The sequence below is a fragment of the Diceros bicornis genome, chromosome 8 (assembly GCF_020826845.1).
Source record: "Diceros bicornis minor isolate mBicDic1 chromosome 8, mDicBic1.mat.cur, whole genome shotgun sequence".
NCBI lineage: Eukaryota > Metazoa > Chordata > Mammalia > Perissodactyla > Rhinocerotidae > Diceros > Diceros bicornis.
The window spans coordinates 18,074,177-18,094,733 of record NC_080747.1 but is presented as its reverse complement, the minus strand read 5'-3'; the positions used below and the strand labels follow the sequence as shown (position 1 = coordinate 18,094,733).

General features: G+C 40.9%; 1 protein-coding gene across 2 annotated transcripts in view; it reads left to right on the top strand.

The window, feature by feature from the left end:
* The window catches only part of ADGRA3 (adhesion G protein-coupled receptor A3), a 122,252-nt gene that overhangs the window by 29,999 nt on the left and 71,696 nt on the right, over positions 1-20,557 (top strand). For both annotated transcript variants that reach the window (XM_058546818.1, XM_058546817.1), the window contains exons 2-3: positions 5,083-5,154; positions 17,593-17,664. In XM_058546818.1, the coding sequence (XP_058402801.1) occupies positions 5,083-5,154; positions 17,593-17,664 (144 nt within the window). The remainder of the gene's footprint in view (positions 1-5,082; positions 5,155-17,592; positions 17,665-20,557) is intronic.

Here is a 20,557-nt window from a genome sequence, read left to right as displayed (position 1 = left end):
CCTCATGATTATGATCTGATAGTGTTTACTTTTATTGAATTAACTGTTCATGTCCTTTGCTAGGTTTTCTATTGGGGATTTTTTTTAAAGAGCTCTTTATGTATTTGGGAAATTAGTTCTTTGTTTTTAATAGTGGTTGTAAATTTTTTTTTTTATCTTTTATCATTGCTTATAGGTTTAAAAATATCAAAAAGGTTTTTACAACGTAGTCCTGTTTGCTCCTTTCCTTATGTCCAGAAAATCTTTAGTTATTATGGCTTCTAAATCAGTCTGCCTTCCATTTTCTCTTTTTTCTCTAAGTCTGCCTTCATTTCACATGACCTTCTCTGAGTCTTCCCCCTCCTCTTCTAAGGACACTTGTCATTGGATATAGGGTCCACCCTAATCCATGATGATCTCATCTTGAAATCCGTAATTATATCACAAGCACCCCTTTTCTAATTAAGGTCACATTCACAGGTTGTAGGTGGACACATCTTTTGGACAACCACCATTTAACCCACTACAATAACCCTATTTGATTGATTATCTGTTTTTTCCCTCCAGCGATTGACTTCAAGAATTATATTCCTAACATTTGATCTGAATATTTAATGCACTTGAAATATGTTTTCAGTTCCTCTCAAAAGGAAAATTACTCTGTGCCTTCTGCCATACAGGGTGTGGGTACTGTTAACAGCATTCTGTTCTGGGACTTGCAATAGCCAGCAACTGAGAACTTGTAATACTTAATTTTTATTTCTTTCTCCTCCATAAACTTGTGATTTTTTAAAAAAACATGTTTACATTAAGTGTTATTCTTTTTTTCCTGTTTTGGCATAAATGATATACTGAACTAACTTGGTGCTGTGCTAAATGATAGCAGTGGACATCAAACTTTTCGTGTGGTATTTAAATTCAGGAGGCGTGAGCCCGGAATAGTGTTCCTAAGCATTGTCTGTAGATCATGTGGTGGTAACATCATTAGTATAGAACAGAAATGAGTATATACAAGCTTTATAACTTGGGTCAAGTTTTATATTTTTCATTTAGTTTACCTCCTAGAAAGTTTGAAATTTCAAAGATGTCAGCAAAAATATTGATTATGAATGGGTTTTCGGTTTATAATGATACATGATATTATGCATTTGCTAGTTCCACAGTCCCTCGTCTGAAAATTGAGTATAAAAGCTGTCTGCAGAGTAGATTTATTCATACTGATCCTGTTTTCTTGCACAAAATCCTTAAACACATCAAGTAATATGTAGACTGAGTATATTAACATGAGGTTGTAAACTATATTTTTAAGGTTACAGTTATAACTTTTTAAGTGTGATGAAATGTCTTTTTACTCTCCTCAATAAAATTTATCATTTATTGTACTAAAGCCTTTATGACTGAGCAAATGACAGTCCTTTTCCGGAAGCAATAATGATTCGCAGTGAGTATAATTCCGTCACCATCCTGGCAGTTTTTCACAAGCTACTTCCATATTTGGGTTTCATTCTTCACTCAGAGACAGGACGCTAATGTCACTGAGCTTGGTAGATTGTCTAGTTTTCCTTATTTTTGGTTTATTGGTTATAAATTCTTTGTCATCGTGAAGTTTGTCAGCTTTGTCGTTAAAACATGAATAATTATAGAAAATTAAAAGAAGCTAGAAGAAATGTTGGTGATCATTCTGGTGTAATTTTTTTCCATCTTAAAAGTGATGAAGTTGAAGTCTACCTAGAAAAGTGAAGTTACTGTCAAAAACTAAATCATTTGTTTACTAGTAGGGTCTCAGTTAAAACCCTCGGCTCTGGATATCAACACTATTGTTCTTTGCACTACTTTTAGTGCTTCTTAAGTGGCAGACAGTCACTACACAGTTTTTGAATATCAGTAAATAAATATGAGTCTTTAATCTCAAAGTGTGAATCAAGTATTCCTTACTTCGGTTTTTATTTCTAAGATACAATTATATTCAAAATTAACTCAATTTCAGGCTACTCTTTTTTTTTTTTTTTTTTTTTTGTGAGGAGATCAGCCCTGAGCTAACATCCGCCAATCCTCCTCTTTTTTTTTTTGCTGAGGAAGACGGCCCTGGGCTAACATCTGTGCCTATCTTCCTCCACTTTATATGGGACGCCGCCACAGCATGGCCCACCAAGCAGTGCGTCGGTGCGCGCCCGGGATCCGAACCAGCGAACCCCAGGCCGCCGCAGCGGAGCGCGCGCACTTAACCGCTTGCGCCACCGGGCCGGCCCCAATTTCAGGCTACTCTTAATTAAGATTCTTAGGTTTATCATCAGGAGAAAAAAATACTTTAAAAATAAGAGTAATATTCTAGATATTTCAAAAGATACTACAAGATTATAAAGAATAAAGGAGAAACCAGCAGAAGCCTCGTCACAGAGGTAGTGGTCATTTTGATGGATTTCTTCCAAGTCTTTTATTTCTTTTTGGTCTCTTCATAGATTCTTTTCAAAAATGGTATCAGTTTCGTTGTTTGCTTTTTAACTGATGGTAAGCATTTTTTTTTCCCATCAAGTTTACTTTGAAAGAATAATTTTTTAATGGATGCATAAGAATTTTGTTGTTTGGATGGACCATAGTTTATTTAACTCTTCCTCTTATATAAACTGACCTCTTTGGTAATTGCTAATTTTTGTCTGTTATGAGTCATGCTGAAGTGAAGTCGGTGAATATAGCTCTTGTCAGATTTGGTGACTTGTTAGCTTGGGATCAATGTCTAGTTAGGTTAGCAAGGTTGGTGGCTTTGGGTGTGCACTGCTAGGCTACTCGAGAAGCTTATTCCAGTGACCTTTGTGGCTGTGTGTGAGTGCAAGTTTGCTGTGCCGACTAGCTTACTTCTAAAAACCTTTGCAATTTTGATTAGAGAAAATGGTATTGTATTTTAGTTGGAATGTTTTTGATCACCATGCTTTCTTGATCCCAATGGTGGAAGCCTTATCCTTGCTTTAGTAGCAGCTTTGGGGAGAGGTAAAATACTACACAGTAATATACTTTGACTGCACGATACATTTTGACTTCAGAAACATTAAAATGAGGGAAGATGTGTGTCTTAGAACCAAGGAAACAGAATCTGAAACTTAATGAATACTCATTGAATGTGTCATGCATTTTTTAATTTCCTTCTAGTGTTTATGAGGGAGATAGTATTCTTCCCATTTTATGAATGAGAGAACCCCATTACAGAGAGGTGGAGTGACTTGCCCAAGATCAGTGTAACTTTAAGTAATAGAGCTGGGCTTCAAACCCAGGTGGACTTTAGAAGTTCCTAATCATCCAACAAAAAAGACTCTGAAATATTAATCTGCATGAGCAGGGATTTTTAAAAATTCCACTTATATCAAAAGAAAATCAAATGTCAAATGGCTATTTTTGCTTAATACACATAATCAGAGTTTTTTTTAGCATAATGGAAGTAGACAAAATAAAAACAAATAGCTGAAATCTTGTGACCCAGAAGTGTTCTTTGCTAATGTCTGTATATACACAGAATTGCTGTGTTGCATTGTCCTGGAGGGAGAGTCAGGGCACCAGTCAACCTTGTATTCTGTGAAGGGTGCCCCTGAACTTGTGCAACACCATGTGTGGTGGGGAATTTTCTGTCCCAAATGCCGGTAGTGTCTCTTGACCAGCATTGGCGTATGTAGAAGAATGTGGGGTTTGGAGTAGAGATTGCTTAGGTTCACAATCTGGTTCTGCCATTTGCTAGTGTAATCTTGGGCCGTTAACTCTTCTACACCTTGGTTTTCTCATTTTCCTTATTTGATATCCCCACTCCCCCAAATCAGATAGCTTTAGCATTTTCACCTTCTTCATGGAAACTCTTTATTAGTCTGTTAGCTGCAAAAGGTGCATAGTTACAAAGCCTAGAGAGGAAGCAAGCTCATGTACACATAGTCTCTTCTTAGGCAAGTCCTGCCATGAGGGTGGCCCGACTATGACTTCTTTCAATCAATTTTTTGTTTTCAGTTCATTTTTTTAAGAACATTGTCCTGATACATGAGATATAATATTATGATACAGTGACCTGTGTCTATGAGTGCATGCAAAAAGCATATTTTCACACACATAGACATGTAGATTTGTATAGTCATGCGTTGCTTAATGACAGTGTACATTCTGAGAAATGCGTGGTTAGGTGATTTTGTCGTTGTGCAAACATTGCAGAGTGTGCTTACACAAACCTAGATGCTATAGCCTGCTACACCCCTAGGCTATATGGTGCTGATCTTATGAGACCACTGTCATGTGTGCAATCCTTTGTTGACCCAAACGTCGTTATGTGGCACATGACTGTACTGTTAAATTACAAATAATATGCAGCATTATTGAAATGATTTCTAGAGGATACTTTGTTTCTTTCTAAGGTCAGTATTTTACAGAGCACATGATATGCATTTTTCTATTAAGTTTCCAGTTAAATAAGTATTCAACTTATGTAACTTGGTTAATTATGTAAATGTACATGGAATTCTTTATTCTTATTTTGAACTTAGTGCTATTTTGTGTTGACTTCTCTCCCCTTTTATTTTTTTAATTTTTTTTTTGTGAGGAAGATCAGCCCTGAGCTAACATCCATGCTAATCCTCCTCTTTTTGCTGAGGAAGACCGGCTCTGAGCTAACATCTATTGCCAATCCTCCTCCTTTTTTTTCCCCAAAGCCCCAGTAGATAGTTGTAGGTCATAGTTGCACATCCTTCTAGTTGCTGTATGTGGGACGCGGTCTCAGCATGGCCGGAGAAGCGATGCGTCGGTGCGCGCCCGGGATCTGAACCTGGGCTGCCAGTAGCGGAGCATGCGCACTCAACCGCTAAGCCATGGGGCAGGCCCTCTCCCTTTTTATTTTAAATTTTTTGGTTAAGTGTGACAGGAACAATTTAAGAGGTGACAAAATGTACGAGTGAGCTTTTATGGGTATTTTCTCAAAGGGAAAGAAGCTTCCTTTTTTGTCAGGCATGTCAAAAATTCTTTGAGTAAAAAATGACTTTTTAGAATTCCTTATAGGTTTAAATATAATGAGCTAAATTACTTTGATATTGATGGTGTATATATATTAAGCAACTTACACCTTTTTTCTGTCATTTTTAGGATTCTGAGTAACAATAAAATATCCGAGCTGAAGAATGGCTCATTTTCTGGGTTAAGTCTCCTTGAAAGATTGTGAGTATTATTTTATTATCATCTTGTTGTTATTTTATTTAATGCATTTTCTTTGTGAATCTATTACTAAACTTTCAACTTTTCAAAATAAAAATTTTTGCCAACATTTTATTATGAAAAACTTCAAGAATTGAATTTTAAAAAACGATTAGCGAAAACAGAGGTCGTCAGACTTTCTGTAAAGGGCCAGATAGTAAATAATTTAGGCTGTGTGGGCCATATGGTCTCTGTCACAATGACTCTGTTCTGCCATTGTAGTGAGAAAGCAGCAACAGAGAATAAATAAATGAATCAACGTGGATGTGACTTTATTTACAAAGCAACAGGCCATGGATCATAGTTTGCTGACTGCTGACTTTTAAAGCATAGATGCTGTTTTGAATTTGTCATGAAATATGTGTGTCTTATAGTCAAGTAAAATTAAACACGGCTGGGGGAAACATTTTGGATGAACATTGGTATTTTGTTTAGATGTCTTTGAATGTGTTAATTACTAAGCAAAAGAAAATTAGGTCTAGTTTTGCTTATGATCAGATGTGTTACAAGTAGTGTTTATTTTTTGCCTTGGTGAATTTTATTTTATTTTATTTTATTTTTTGAGGAAGATTGGCCCTGAGCTAACATCTGTTGCCAGTCTTCCTCTTTCTTTTTTCTCCCCAAAGCCCCGGTACTTAGTTGCATATCCTAGTTCTAGGTCCTTCTAGTGCTTCTGTGTGGGATGCCGCCTCAGCATGGCTTGATGAGCGGTGAGTAGGTCTGTGCCCAGGATCCAAACCAGCGAACCCCGGGCCACCGAAGCAGAACGAGTGAACTTAACTGCTATGCCACTGGGCCGGCCCTTCCTTGGTGAATTTTACCAATGGATGTTTAATTTGCTTGTATTCTGAATGCTATTTTAGGGTCATATTTCAAATTCCCACATTACCTATACATTTAGGATAACATTTCAAATACATAGGGAAGCTGCACTGTTATTCAATCTGTTTCTGTTGAATAACAAACTTCCCTATTTTCTTAGCTCTCTTTGTTCTGTTCACTTTCTCTGTATGGCCTTTTCTTGACCATTTCATCTAGCGGCTTCTCCTGAAGTTAAACCCTCACAGGACTTGCTTGCTTTCATCACTGATGTGTTATGTAAGCATATACCATCTGAAGTTCTTCTTCATCCTTTTATATATGTCTCTGTTCTTTTCATTTAGATCAAATGTCTTTAGGTTAGGTTATATATATGCATTTACCTACACATATATAGCAACACATTCATATTTACATATGTATATATAAACACGTGTATATACGTGTATACGTATACACATGTATATATGTGTGTGTACATACACGTACACATATATAAAATGTTCTGCACAGTAATGCTTAATTCTCAGATTTTTTTAAATTCAAGTATTGCTGTCATGTTCTACATAGTCCGTGTGCTTCAGGGGATGCTGGCAGCACCTCAGCTCCAGGCCTGACTAGACTAAGGACAGTCCTTCACACACATTCCATGGTCACTGGTTCAGGAATGAGCATTTGACCCGATTTAATGTACTCAAGATTTGTTCAGGGCTTTTTGGGAAAGGAATTTCCTCACCGTCATCGGAAAGGACGGTGGTACTTCTGGTCTAGAGGCTGTGCTGCTACCGGCTTGGGCCAGACTCAACACACTGAAGAGGGTGGAGTAGGGCCCGTCACGGTCAGCAGAGGGGAAGCTGGCAGGACCTCGCTGAAGCACGACTGCTCTGGACTGTCGTAGTTGTGTGAGGCGGTACATTCCCATTCTGTTTTCTGTTCCTTGCAAGAGACGTCACTGTGGTGGACAGAAATCCTTGGCATGTAGCTCATTGTCAGGCATTGAATAGGTGCCTGGTTAATAATTGAAGGACCAGTGGAGCCTCCCCTTTCCAAAGGAAGGGTGACAGGCACTCCCAGGTTATAAATGGTGCCTGTTGCATTTAGAAACACGTTTTATTTTTGGCACCAAGATTGCTGTGGTTGTTCAGGTACGTCATAAAAGGTATGGACAGCATAGCTAATATCCTATGCTATGGTATGAATCACTACTCTTTTTACATTTTTGTTTTAATTTCCTTTTGGTCTTTGACCTCTTTTCAGTCATTTATTGATGATAAACTCCTATACATGTTAGAAACATATTAGGTTGTCACAAACATTAGGTGATATTAAGATGCTCTGATTGTTTTAGCCATATACATACACGCAGGGGACTTTGAAAGACTATTATATTAATGGTCTATTAATTAATTAAAAGACTATTATTTCAGGCTTCAGCCTGAAACCCCAGTGATGACTCTGGGCCCCAGGCCTCCTCTGTTGGGGAACATCTTTACCTAAGCAGACCCTAAGCTTGGCATTTTCTATGGACACGTCAAAGCCCAAGCTTGAGTCTCGGCCTCACCGCTGCAGTGTGAGGGAGGCCATCCATGCCCAGGTGGGACCTCGCCTGCACTGTCTTTGTGGGAGAACGGCGTGCTTCAGAAAGAAAGAAAAAGATGATATGGCGAGGCTATTAGTGTTCTTGGCCCTGAGAAGGAAGGAGAGAGGGGCAACCTAGTGATGGGGCCTTCATCTGTGGGCATGAGGCCACTTTTGTGCCTCTCTGAGTCTTCCACATGTGAGCCTAGAACCTTCTTTGCTCTGGTACTGAAGTGAAAGCCACCCCACCCACCCACTTCTGTCCCCAGCATCCCTCAACCAGTGACTGAAGCAGATGGTGGATAACCACCCAGGCTTCCTCCTCTCAAGGGCGACCCTGGGCCGTGTTCTAGACTGGCTTCCACGGTTCCCCACGGTCAACTGATTCTCAATTGACCACAGTGGTGATCTCCTCAGCAATCCACCTTTTATTTGCTTCCTTCTCTTTCTGGTCTCACTTCTCCACTTTCCTGCTGCCTGCTCAAGTCACTTCTCAAGTAAAACTACTTGCAGTTACATCCTTGTCTGGAAGAATTCCACTTAAGAGACACAACCAGCCAAATAAAATGTTTACCACCCAGATTTGGCTAGTTAGAAACCCCTGAAAATGAGAACAAATTAACCAGACAACTTAAAAATATGGCAGAATAGGATATGGTGTAAAAAGCTGTAGTAGAAAATGGAATTATTCAACTGGGGTTGAAACTGGAAAGCTGTGGCCTTAAAATGACTGTAGCCAAGCCACATGGAATCAAGTGTCGAGTAGGGTAGGGAGAGTGGGGTAGCTGGGTTGAACTTACTAGCAAATATGCCCCAGAAATTGGGGAAATCTGGAGGCCAAACCATCTTTGGCAGTTCTTTTGGGTTGAAGAACAGACTTCCTAAGAGGATTCGTTTTCTCCCCTCTTTTTTGACATATTAAGTATTTCACAGAGTAAAACAGACCCAGGTGCACACACTCCCACAAACTCCATCTGGAATGGATCCTTTTTCTTTAGGCCTACCAATTTGTTCTTCTGAATGTTTGGTTTTTATTTGGGAGCTTCCTTGTTTTCCATCATTTGTTCTTGCTTTTGACCGTTGTAAGAAAGTAGCAGAGTGTGTGCTTTTATTTTCATAGAAATATTTAGACTGATTTTTTCTTTAATTTTGGGTTTGGAGTTTTTATTTTTAGGACAAAATACCTAAATCCTTATGACATCTTGGAAACTAGTTTCCTAGTGTTGGTCCACCTTTTTAAAAGATTATTTTGCATTCTTTTAAAAGTACATGCAGTGGATAAATGATGTAGATTTATTGTATCATATTAATTAAAACCATAAAACAGCTTGGTACAAATATCAAGCCTTGGTACAAATATTGCCTCAACTATTGTTAAATCTTTCCCATGTAGCTGACTTACATTCAGTCAACAGATATTTATGGAGTGCCCACACTGTCCTAGGCTTGGGATTCACTAGTGAATACCGCCAAGGTCCTGTCCTCATGGAGCTCATGTTCTAATGGGGAGAAATAGAATAAACATACCCAGCACATATATAGCATAGTGTAAGTACTGTGGATAAAGCACGTGTCCAGCAGGCCGTGGAGTTTGAGAGTGCCAGCACTGTGGATGTATGCGAGTTTTGTATGGTGATAGTGGAATGGGATAAAATTTAAGCAAAGACTTAGAAGAGAGTGAAGGATTGAGCCATGAGTTAGCTGGGAGAAGAACATTATGTATAGGCAGAGGGACTAGTAGGTGCGAGGGGTGTGCTATGAAGCTTGCTTTTTGTGTTCGAGAAACAGCAGGGAGACCAGAGTGAGGTCAGAGAGGGATGGGGGCCAGATTATAGAGGGCACTGTAGGTCATTGTAAGGACGCTGGCTTTTACTCTGAGCCATTATGATCAGAGGACACTCTGGCTGCTGGGATGAAGGGTTGGGGTAAGGTGGAAGTAGGGAGCCATGTGAGGTCTAAGATAATTTAAAGCTGTAATCTCTGTTGAGAGACCAGTGCCCTAGTCGAGGCCGGTGGTTGTCAAACTTGAAGTGCATCAGAATCCCCTGGGGCTTGTTAAAGCGCAGAGTGGAGTTTCTCATGCTGTGGTGAACTTGGGCTGTGTTGACTTTTGGCGTGGCTGTGAGAGGTCCAGATGTAGATGTTGAGTTAGATAGCTGTGTATGTAATCGGGAACTCACAGGACTGGTAAGTTTGGGCTAGAGATACGGATTTGAGTCTGGAGACTTAAATTAAAGCGGTGTGTGGTGATGAGACTGCCTAGGAGAAAGTATAGTGTGAGAAGAGGAAGAGGTGGGGGTGGGTCAAGCATCAGATGCTGCTGGTCGGATGAATAAGGTGAGGGTCATTGATTCAGCAAATAGCGTCTGAGAGTGAATGTGTGTTAGGCGTTGTTCAAGGGAACCAAACATGCAGCTTACGGTCTCTCCCCTCGTGTAGTCTATAGTGTAGCGATAGAGGAAACAGACAATAAACAAAATAACTAAGAAAATGTATGGAAGATGTTAGATTGTGGTAAGTGCTCGGGAGCAAAACAAAGCGGGATGGGGAGTGTGGGCTTCAGTGTGGGCTGAGGGGGCACTTAGTTTTAGTTGGGCAGGGACGTCTCCCCGAGGAGAAGCACACAGACCTGTGGGAGAGGAGAGGAGGGAATGAGGTGAGAAGACATCCGCGGGAAGAGTACATAGACCCTGCTGTCACATAAACCAGGGGTCTTTGCTTTTTCCAGGAAATCAATGTTTTGGACCCTTTGATGGTCCAAGGCTCGTGGTATTAAGCTGCTAAACTTGTGTAATAGTGGTCTCCCTTGACCTAGAGTGCAAAATAATTAATACTGTTATTAAAAGATAGAATTTTCTATAATTTATACTTCCTATAAATTTTCCCCTCAATTTTTTATATTTTTAGATGTTTTGGACTGATTTAGAATTGAGACCTTTATATCTGTCATCCATCCATTCATCCATCCACCCATTTATCCTTCCTTCCTCCCTTCTTCCATCTTCCCTTTTAATGTTATAGTATGTAATTCTTGTGTTGTGTCACATATTTGTCAGTCTTCAGTGACACGACTCCCTCATGTATTCTGATTACTGACACTAGAATTGCACAGTGGTCAATATGTTTGACTGCCCAACATTCATTCCCCCCCAAAAGATGGGTCTGGATCACCACAGTGTCTCCTCCTAGCGATCGACAGAGCCATTCCTAGCCGATAAGAAATGAAGGGTGGTTAGCTGTGGGGCTTAGAGAAAGATTTCCTAGCTCCTAAGGAGATACAAGAAGAGAGTTTCCATTCGTGTTCATGACTTGGCGCTTGGAGGTGATTTCTGGACCTGGGATGTCATATCGTGATTGAGGGTCAGCATGAAGGCAGATTTGACCTTCTGAGAAAGGCGGATCTGAGAGATGGATGGAACCAACCACTTAGGCTGCTCTACTTCTTGATTTCCTGTCGTGCCTGAGAATTATTTTCATTGTTGAAGCCTTTTGAAGTGAAGATTTCTGATACTTGCAGTTAAAAAGCATCTTACCAGATACACTTCGTAATCTTTCCTAAAGGAGTTGGCTCTTTTACCAAGAACTGTTAAAATATTCCTTTAGTTTTGTTTAAGCAATTCTTGGGCGCCTTTTCATTTATGTTTTAATGATCCGATGTATTCAGATTTAGTTATCCATCCTAAAGTTAGACTCACGTTCGCAAGGGAAGCTGAGTTGGTGAGGGGGGAAGTTAAATGAGAGAAAAATGACTGTAAATATCCTTTGGCAATGCCTGATTAATATGGCTGTTATTAAATATTATATAATATGTCAAGGATTTTTTATTATTAAAGAAAAGGTGTGTCTTTAAATCATATTATGGCACTCAGTTATTCATGAGAGGTATTTTGTAGAAACACATGCAGTATGTCACTGACCACAAATTTATGTACTGCTTTAGCTAAATCAGTTCCTGTTGTAGAGGCTGTTTAAAATCTGAAAAGGGAAACATGTTTTAAACAAGGGGAACTGACATTATATATTTCTATTTGCAGAGCTTTTTGCTTCTGCAATACAAGTCAAAAACATACTGACTGGATTTTCTCCTAAAATCTTCCCATCTCTTTGAGATGTAAGATTGGGGTCACTTAGGGAGTGGGAGATAGGAACTAATAACTCGGACCTGAAGATTAATTGTACTTCCTGGGACTTAAAAAGTTAGGGACAAAAAATAATTTTTATTATGAAAATTTTACAAATATACAGAAAAATTGGAAGAATAATGTAGTAATCTCCTATCTTGGCAATTCACTTGCCTAGAGTCAGTAATCATTAACAATTTGTAGTCATTGTTTTTCTTTATGTTGGAATCTGCCTACACATACATATGTTTGTTGAATTGTTTAAAGGTCAATTGCAGACATCATGACCCTCTGCCTTTATTGAGAAATGTCGATGGTTATGAATGAGAGGCCGCAGTCTCTACATTGTCTGACTTTGTGAATATCCTAATGATTATGTGGCTAACCATAAGTTATTTTTAAAGATTTTATTTATTTATTTTTTCCCCCCAAAGCCCCAGTAGATAGTTGTGTGTCATAGCTGCACATCCTTCTAGTTGCTGTATGTGGGACTCGGCCTCAACATGGCCGGAGAAGCGGTGCGTCAGTGCGTGCCTGGGATCCTAACCCGGGCCGCCAGCAGCGGAGCGCGCGCACTTAACCGCTAAGCCACGGGGCCGGCCCCTAACCATAAGTTTTTATAGTAAAGGTCAAGTAATGTAATTCTGTCTCTCACTATGGTTTACTTTTTCATTCATTTATCATCTTAGTCCATTCTGGCTGCTATAACAAAATACCATAAACTGGGTGGCTTATAAATAGCAAGCATTTATTTCTCACGGTTCTGGAGGCTGAGAAGCCCAAAATCAAGATGCTGGCAGTGAGGGACCACTTCCTAGTTGGCCGTCTTTTCACTGTAATCTCACATGATAGAAGGGGATGAGAGGGCTCTCTGGGATCTCTTTCATGAGGGTATTAATTGCATTCATTAGGTCCCTGCTCTCATGACCTAATCACCTCCTAAAGTCCCCACCTTTTAATTCCATCACCTTGGGAGTGAGGATTTCAACATATGAATGTGGAGGCGGGCACAGACATTCAGACCATTGCACTGTCCGTCCACCTTCTATACATTGAGTGTCTCTCCCTCTCACTGAACAGACAGGTGTGAACCCTACCGTTGTGAAAGTTCTGGTCTCTCGGTGAAGATAGTTTAAGCAGAGGACAGTGTGATGAGGGCCATGAAGCACAGGGCACTGTTGTTCAGAGGCATTTTTCTGGAGGAAGGAGTGGTGTTTACTCCAAGGCCTGCAGGTGAATAGGAGTTAGCCAAGAGAAGCAGGATGGGGTGAGGCTGTGGGATAGAGGAGATAGGGATGTGTGTCAAGGACAGGAAACCATGTGCAGAGGTGTAGAGGTGAGACAAATAGGACTTTCTAGAAAGTTCTTGGCATATGACTAGTATATATGGAGAGAGAGAGATTGAGTGTTAAAGGAAGGTGTTGGGAAGAATGGGAAGTGAGAGATGCAGTAGGAAAGATGGGCAAGGCCAGTGCCACGGAGAGTCTTGTACGTTACTTTCAAGAGTCTGAACTTTCTTCTGATGGGACCGTGGAGCTTTTGGGGGTTTTAACCAGTGCAGAGATATAATCAGGTTTACGTTTAGAAAGATCCCTTTACACGGAGAATGGATGAGAGAAGCAAGGGCACAAGTAGGAACAGTGTGGTTTATAACCTGGGCTGGGGTGATGGCGGTGAGGAGGAAAGAGAGGTGGAGGGCTTTGAGACATAGTTGGAAGGCTGGACGTTACCACGTGTGATCATTTTTTTCTGCTTATAAAGTTTTTCAAACATATAGAGAAGTTGAAAGAACGATATCTCTGGCAGCTTGATTTAATCAGACCAACTTTTGAGTGTGTTTGCTTTATCTGTCTCCCTCTTGCTCTAAATTTACTTGGTTCCTTTAGTAAGTCTCTGCATTTGCTGTCATTCAGAAAGATGTGTTTCAATCCCGGCTTCTGGCGTGGCCACTTATTAACAGAAAGGACTTGGCCAAATTTCTTAATCTTTATGCACATGAATTTCCTCATATGAAGCAATGATAATATCTCCAAGGATTGATTGTGCCATGTTAATGGGATGATAAGTATCTGCCACTAGCTCATTGAATTTAGTGATTTGTGTAACTGAGGAGCCCAATTAGAGGTGGACTTCAGGCTTGGCTGGATCCAGGGACTCAGCATTTATTCTCTTTTTCTCTCTGTTGGCTTCATTAGACAGGCTTTTCTGTCATGGTAGCAAGAGGGTCAATAACAGCTCCAAGTTTACCTCTTGATCTGTAATCAAACCAATGACAACGGCTGCTCCCTGTCTCCCATCCATCTCCTACTTCCAGGTCCTAGATTTAGTTAGACCAGGGTCATGTAATCGTGCCAGTTACTAAGGCCAGGGTATTTGAAATATCTGGACAGGGGCTGATCAAGTGCCACACCTGGAGGTGTGGTGTTGGGAATTTTGGGGTGCTATTTGTATCGTATGGTCTGTGGGAAAAGTAGGGTTGCTTCCTCCTAAAGCAAGAGAGGAGGCTTCAAAAATATAAACAAACTATGCTTAGCACAGTGACTAACGTTGAATAATTGATAACAATCATAGCTGTTATTCTTAAATTCTGGAATCTTTCATAATTGCTCCCCTTCCTCACCTCCCCCATCCTTTAATTTTTGAATTTTTCAATGACTTCTTTCCGTTTCTTCTATTTGCCCTTAAAATGGAGGAGGTGAAATCTCCTTAGGTCCCTGCACTGGGTGTTAATACTTGACCTGGATGCTGGTGGGTTCATATTGCTGGGTCGCTGTCTTAACCTGGGTTTTCCCAGAAGCAGGTTCTGAGCTATGAATCAGGTGGTTTATTTGGGAGGTGGTTCCAGAAGGCTCTTGTATTAGAGAGTGGGACAGTGAGAAGAAGGGAAGGAAGCCAACATGTGGTGCCTTAGTGAGCAGTTCCTGCTGCAGGCTGTTGGGACTTGGGACCACTGGGAGCCAGTGTGGAACATACCTCAGACCCCTCATCCCACCGGAAGCTAGAATAGTCTCCTACTCCACTCCCCATGGGCTGAGGGCTCTTCCCAGGGCCACTCACGCCCTTTACTTCTGACTTTCCTGGAGTGGCTCCTAGGAGCTGGCCGAGGGAAGGCCTGCCAGGGAGAGGTGCATGTCGAGGAACAGCGAGTGTGGGCGCTGCTGTCAGCATCAGCTTCGGCAGCTATTTGGGCCCCGGGCAGGTGTTTTGGGATAAGGGATGCTGGGGCTGTGATGTTTATAGCAGGGAACTTATTCTCTGCATAATTTTTCTCTTTCTGTTGAAATAGCTACACCAAGGGCCATCTTTTTTACTCATAGTTAAGAAGAGAACTTAAAATATGGCTGAAAATCCAGAGAGATGGGTGGGATTTGTGAGTTTACCTGAATATCTTCTAAGACTTTTATTATCATCGAAATATATTTCATGAAGCTTCCTGGCCTTTTCAGATATTTTCAGTTACTTTATTTATAAGATATCTTAGAGGCAGCTACCAGCATTGACAAAGCTGTGTTCTTGTGGAATATAAATCTGAGTTCTGATCAATGAAATACTTGTGTAGTAATGGTAAGTGGAGCATAGATTTTATACTGTGTTTAATAGTCATTTCCTTTTTTAAAGAATTGCCAAGTACCAGGGGGTTCAGTTTTATTTAGAAAAATCTGGCTCTTATTTGGGGAGGTAGGTGGAATTACAGCTCTACCCCTAGCCAAAGAAGAATGCCTGATATGTTAGAACGGGAGTAAGACATGAGAGAGGCAGAACAGGATTTGCTGAGGGCAGGACATGCACAGGATTCACAGGTTGCATCTTCAGAGAAGCATTCTTGAGAATTTCTAATCAATCTCTATCACCATGTATTAAACAGCATGGATAGGGTGGGAAGCCACAGTGTCAATGACACATCAAGAATGCTGGGGGGCCGGCCCTGTGGCATAGTGATTAAGTTTGGTGCATTCTGCTTTGGCAACCTGGGGTTCACGGGTTCTGATCCCGGGCACGGACCTACACCACTCGTCAGTCACGCTGTGGCGGTAACCCACACACAAAATAGAGGAAGACTGACACGCATGTTAGCTCAGGGCTAATCTTCCTCAATCAAAAAAAGAGGAAGATTGGCAACAGATGTTAGCTCAGCGTGAATCTTCCTCACCAAAAGAAAAAAATAGAATGCTGGGCTTACAGTAAATGACTGACTACCACTGTGCTGAGCAGAGGGCCAATCTCATCAGGATGTATTTGTGAAATTTCCAAGAAACTTGGCCAGAAACCAACCCTAAAGTTGTAATTTGTTTACATTGATAGTTAGAATGAACTGTTAGGAAAAAATAGCATGTTATGAAGCAGGCCATACAACAGTTAGTTTTCATTAGCTGGTAGGACAGTAAAATTTGATGTGCCTCCCTAATTGGATAGCAGAAAACATGGCACTGTGCTCACTGCGGTAGAACTTCCTTGGAGCTCTTTTCTTAAGCACCAGTAGACAAGGGAAGTCAGATGCTTTCTGAGTTGGAGGGGTTTGAGAAGAAATGGAGGATTTTTTGCTATGTAATTTAGACTGTCGGGCATGGGCTGAAATGCCCACGATGGAGCAATAGTTATGATAGATCCCAGAGACATGTCACCTCAGTGTTGTGATAAGAGATGGTGCCAGTGGTCCAGGATCTACTTCCAGCAAGGCCTTTTAAGTCTCAACTACAGTAAGGGATAGAAGAACCTGTGGAGTACCTGCTACCCTGGGTTTGTGTTGACTGTTGCTCTGCGTTTCTGCATTGTTTCACCAACCCTGTGTGCATCCCTACGCCGTGTATAATTATGAGGATGATGTCAGAAGCTTACACGTGGAAGAGGCAGTGGTGCCATTGTTAGGTAAAGACTCCCAGGAGAAGAGAAGCTGGAAAGAGTTTCTGTTCACGGTCTGACTTCAGGAGCCCTGAGATGACCAGAGGCCACTCCAGACTTCAGTGGGCAAGGCTAAAACTGGGTCCTGATAAACGGGCCTGCCTCAGGTGTCTGGCAAAGCTGAAGCGTGGGCCAGCCACTGGCTGGAATGTGGTCAGGGGAAATGGGCCACTGTTCTGCTTCTGAGCGCTCCTGTAGCACTGTCACCTCTCTACAGAGGGCTAGCCGACCACTTGTATGGGGCGACTAAAGAGTCCCAGCTGAGCCCTGGTGCCCAGAGGAGAGCAGCAGCCTTAGCAGGTGGCGCAAGTCGACACTGGTGGAGGGATGTGGCTCTGACGCTCACTGCTGCCCCCAGTGGTAGTGTGCTGACATGGACGGGCCAGCACACTTGAGAATGGGAGTAAATTCTGACCGCTATCAGATGCCGTTGCATAGGGGGCTGATGGGTCTTTGCTTTGAGTTGTAAATTGTGAATTATCACATTTTTATTTTATAGAAAACCTAACCATAGAAACCCAAGGGGAAGTGTATGAAAAACCAAATGACGAGAATTTCAGAGTGTATATTTTTGAAGGTGGTTTAAAAAAAAAGTATTGATTTAGTTATTATTGTCACAAATACAGTCACTGATTTGTTTTGATAACTAAAGTATAGCATACTAAGGAAGAAATTGTAGAAATAATGTAGAAGATTGTAGTTTAGTGATAACTTTGAATTTGAATAATATTAGGACACACATATCTTTTCTTGACATTTGCCTTTTATTCTTATGTTGACCGAAACAAATAGCTTTAGAGCCAGATTCTCGAATTTGAATTCTAGCTCTACCACTTACTACTGGGGTGATCTTGGCATAACCTTTTTGGCTTCAGTCTCCTCCCGTTATTATTATCGTCGTTTTCTATATAGCAGGTAAGTGTAGTGTGCCTGAATGTTTGTTACAATGTTGATGTGTGAATAACTTTTATTTTATTTTTAACAGGGACCTCCGGAACAATCTTATTAGTAGTATAGATCCAGGTGCCTTTTGGGGACTGTCGTCGCTAAAAAGATTGTAAGTGCTTGAATTGCTTTCTTATGAGTTTTTACTGCTCCTTTTATAAGTAACTGTTAACCTACTGTAAGCTTTAACACAATAAAAACTGGGTTTTTAACAAGTTTTAGAGGTTCACTTGGCCAGGTCCATGATAGAAAAACAGAGTATTTAGTATAAGTAGCTTAGAAGGTGGTTAATTTGTACAGTAATTTGATTTGTTGGGGGTAGATGGTTCTGTCTCTCTCATGCTAATAAAATCATTACTGTATTGGCTTTGCCAGATGTAAGTCTATAGATGATTTTCAAGTAATGAATGCATTCAAACTATATTTGTTGTAAATGCCCTATAAATTGAGGCCCCTTTCTATTAATGATTTACAGTCTTGCTGTTTTCATGTATATTTTATCTATGTATTATTATTTCAAAACCTAAAGACCATTTTTTCTTACTTCCAAAGCTAAACAATTTCTCTACTCTCCTTATTATGCTTTTTTCACAATTGCTGTGAAAGTGTGCTTGTGTTTGAGAAGTAACCCCATGCTCAAGCCTTGTGGACGGTCCCACCATCCTTTCTTCCTTCTAAAGGCGTTTGTTAAGTGCTGGCTGCTTACCGTACTCGGACATCTTCGGCAGAGCTCACAGACTCTTAGGGGCAAATAGATAGATATTGAAAATACATCCTACATGATAATCGTAATCTGCCAGGGAAAGGAGGGACCTCCTGAGAGGGGAATGGCCTGCTATGAGAGCAGACTCCCTTTAGATTTGACCTTGCTCCTGAGGGATGAATCCGTGTTGAAGAATAACAGGAAGGATATTCTAAGCAGAGTGGACATAGGTGTGAAAAAACATGTCTCTTGGGACAATAGTTTATTTCTCTGTCCAGAGCGTAAAGTAGAAAGGGAGAAAAGAATGGAGGGAGTTAAGGCTGGTCAGGGAGGGAATAGGCTTTTGATGACCTACTGCCATGTTAAAGAATTTCGAATCTATTCCTTAGACCATGGGGGCCTAGCAGAACTTTTTGAAAATGGATCACACTTGTGTTTCAGAATATTTCTGGTGGCAATATGGAGAAACCACTTAAGTACAAAGAACCAGGGACAAAAGGTAGTGGGACAAGACCCGCTCCGTGCTTTCATTCTTCTTAACAGTTAACCTTTCAGCTGGCCCCGGTCTCTTGTTTTTATTCATTGTATCATGGCTTCTTCTTATTTAAGTTTTTTTTTTAAATTGTTGAAGGTACCTGAGTATTTTCATGTCTTATTTGTTTTCTGTGTTGTTTGTATAATAGAACCAGCTATGTTTGCTGTAAATCATGCCATGACTTAGGTAAATGTTGACTCTGACTTTCCGTCCTAATGCTTTTGACATCTTGTGTCTATTGTTCTATCATTCAAAACCTGTTCTTTTTTATAGTCAGATCCAGTTCTAAAAGTTGGCCATACTCTTTTTGCATATTTTTTAAATATTACTTTTGCAAGTAAAATTATCTTTCCTCTAAAGCTTATCATCTGAAGCTTTCTCCTCAGTTCCTTCTGTTGGGCAGTCTTAAGCTTCAGAATTCTGGAAGATTAAGCATAGTAGGAGTTAAAGGATTCTCTCTTCATCTTTAAAATTATTTAAAATTCCACTCAGACTCTGTAGTAGGGGATTTTATTACCATAATTTTTGTTGAGGGAGGGATGGTGGCTCATTGGTTCCCTCAGGCTTTGTGCACCAGGGAAGCCCAGGGATGTCTGGAGGAGATCTTGCTGCTAATCAGGTTTCTTCTTCTCCATTCACTCTGCCCTTTGGTATTTTAAATGAAGCAAGTCAGCAAACTGGCCTGTCTGGGGGAGGTCAGTGGTATTCATGGAGACTGGAGTTCCAGATAAGGAAGATAAGAGTTGGAGGGGGGTGGGCATTAGGTAGGCATCAGAGTTGCAGTGGATCAAGGATTAGAGTTCGGTTTGGAGTTCAGGAAAAGTGGTATCAACCAGGTATAACAACATAATCAAAGTGGTAAGACAGTGATCAGCGTCAGTTCAGTTAAACAAAAATTGAGTCGATCCTGTGTGCCCAACAGAGAGCCAGGCTCCAGAGATCAAAGGTAACTCAGGAACCCCTTGAGGGGTTTGCAGTCGAGTGGAATCGTGTACACTGACCAAGAGCCTGGATGTGGACTTGGAATCTCCTTACAGAGAGATGGAGCAACAACTAGAGTTTAACTGCTGAGAGTCTTGGAAATAGTTAGGACTTAGCCATCTTGACACTGGCAGGGGTGTGGAACGTGCCCGTAAACCAGCTACCTGCGCTTCCAGAAACAGAACCATGAGGGAGTAGAGGGCAGCAGCTAAGTGGGCTTGATTTATAACAGTCGCTTCCTTTGTGCTGCTCAGCAGTGGTCAGCACTGCTGTCGCTTACCATGCTTCTTGGAGGGGTCAGTTGGAAGCTGTGTTTGTGGACATGTGTCCTCAAGTAGGAAGCAGGAGTGTAGGTGCTAGACCTACCCCGTCAGGAGCTCTGGGGCTGAGGCTGGACCATCTTTGTTTTAACCGTCCCTCCCAGTCATTCTGATGCTCAAGTTTGAGAACTTTAGAATATTTTTCCTTCCAGCGTTTTTTCCCAAGGGGAGAGGTGTGATGTCCTACTGCCAAACAAGACCACTTATTCTCTCCTGTGATCCACACCATTGTCTTCACAGCTTTTTGGTAATAGGAAGATTAATGCTGATAACATCTCCATGTTTGAGATAGAGGGTGAAGGAAACTTGACTGTTAGTAAAAAGCAGTTTTATCAGAATGTTTTAAGGATACTACAGAATATCTTAGGTTCTCCATCTAGTTCTTTATCCTTCAGTAAATACTTTCTCAAGTACTTCCATCCAAAATAAGTAAAAAGAAAAATCCTTGTGCAGTAGCATTTAATTT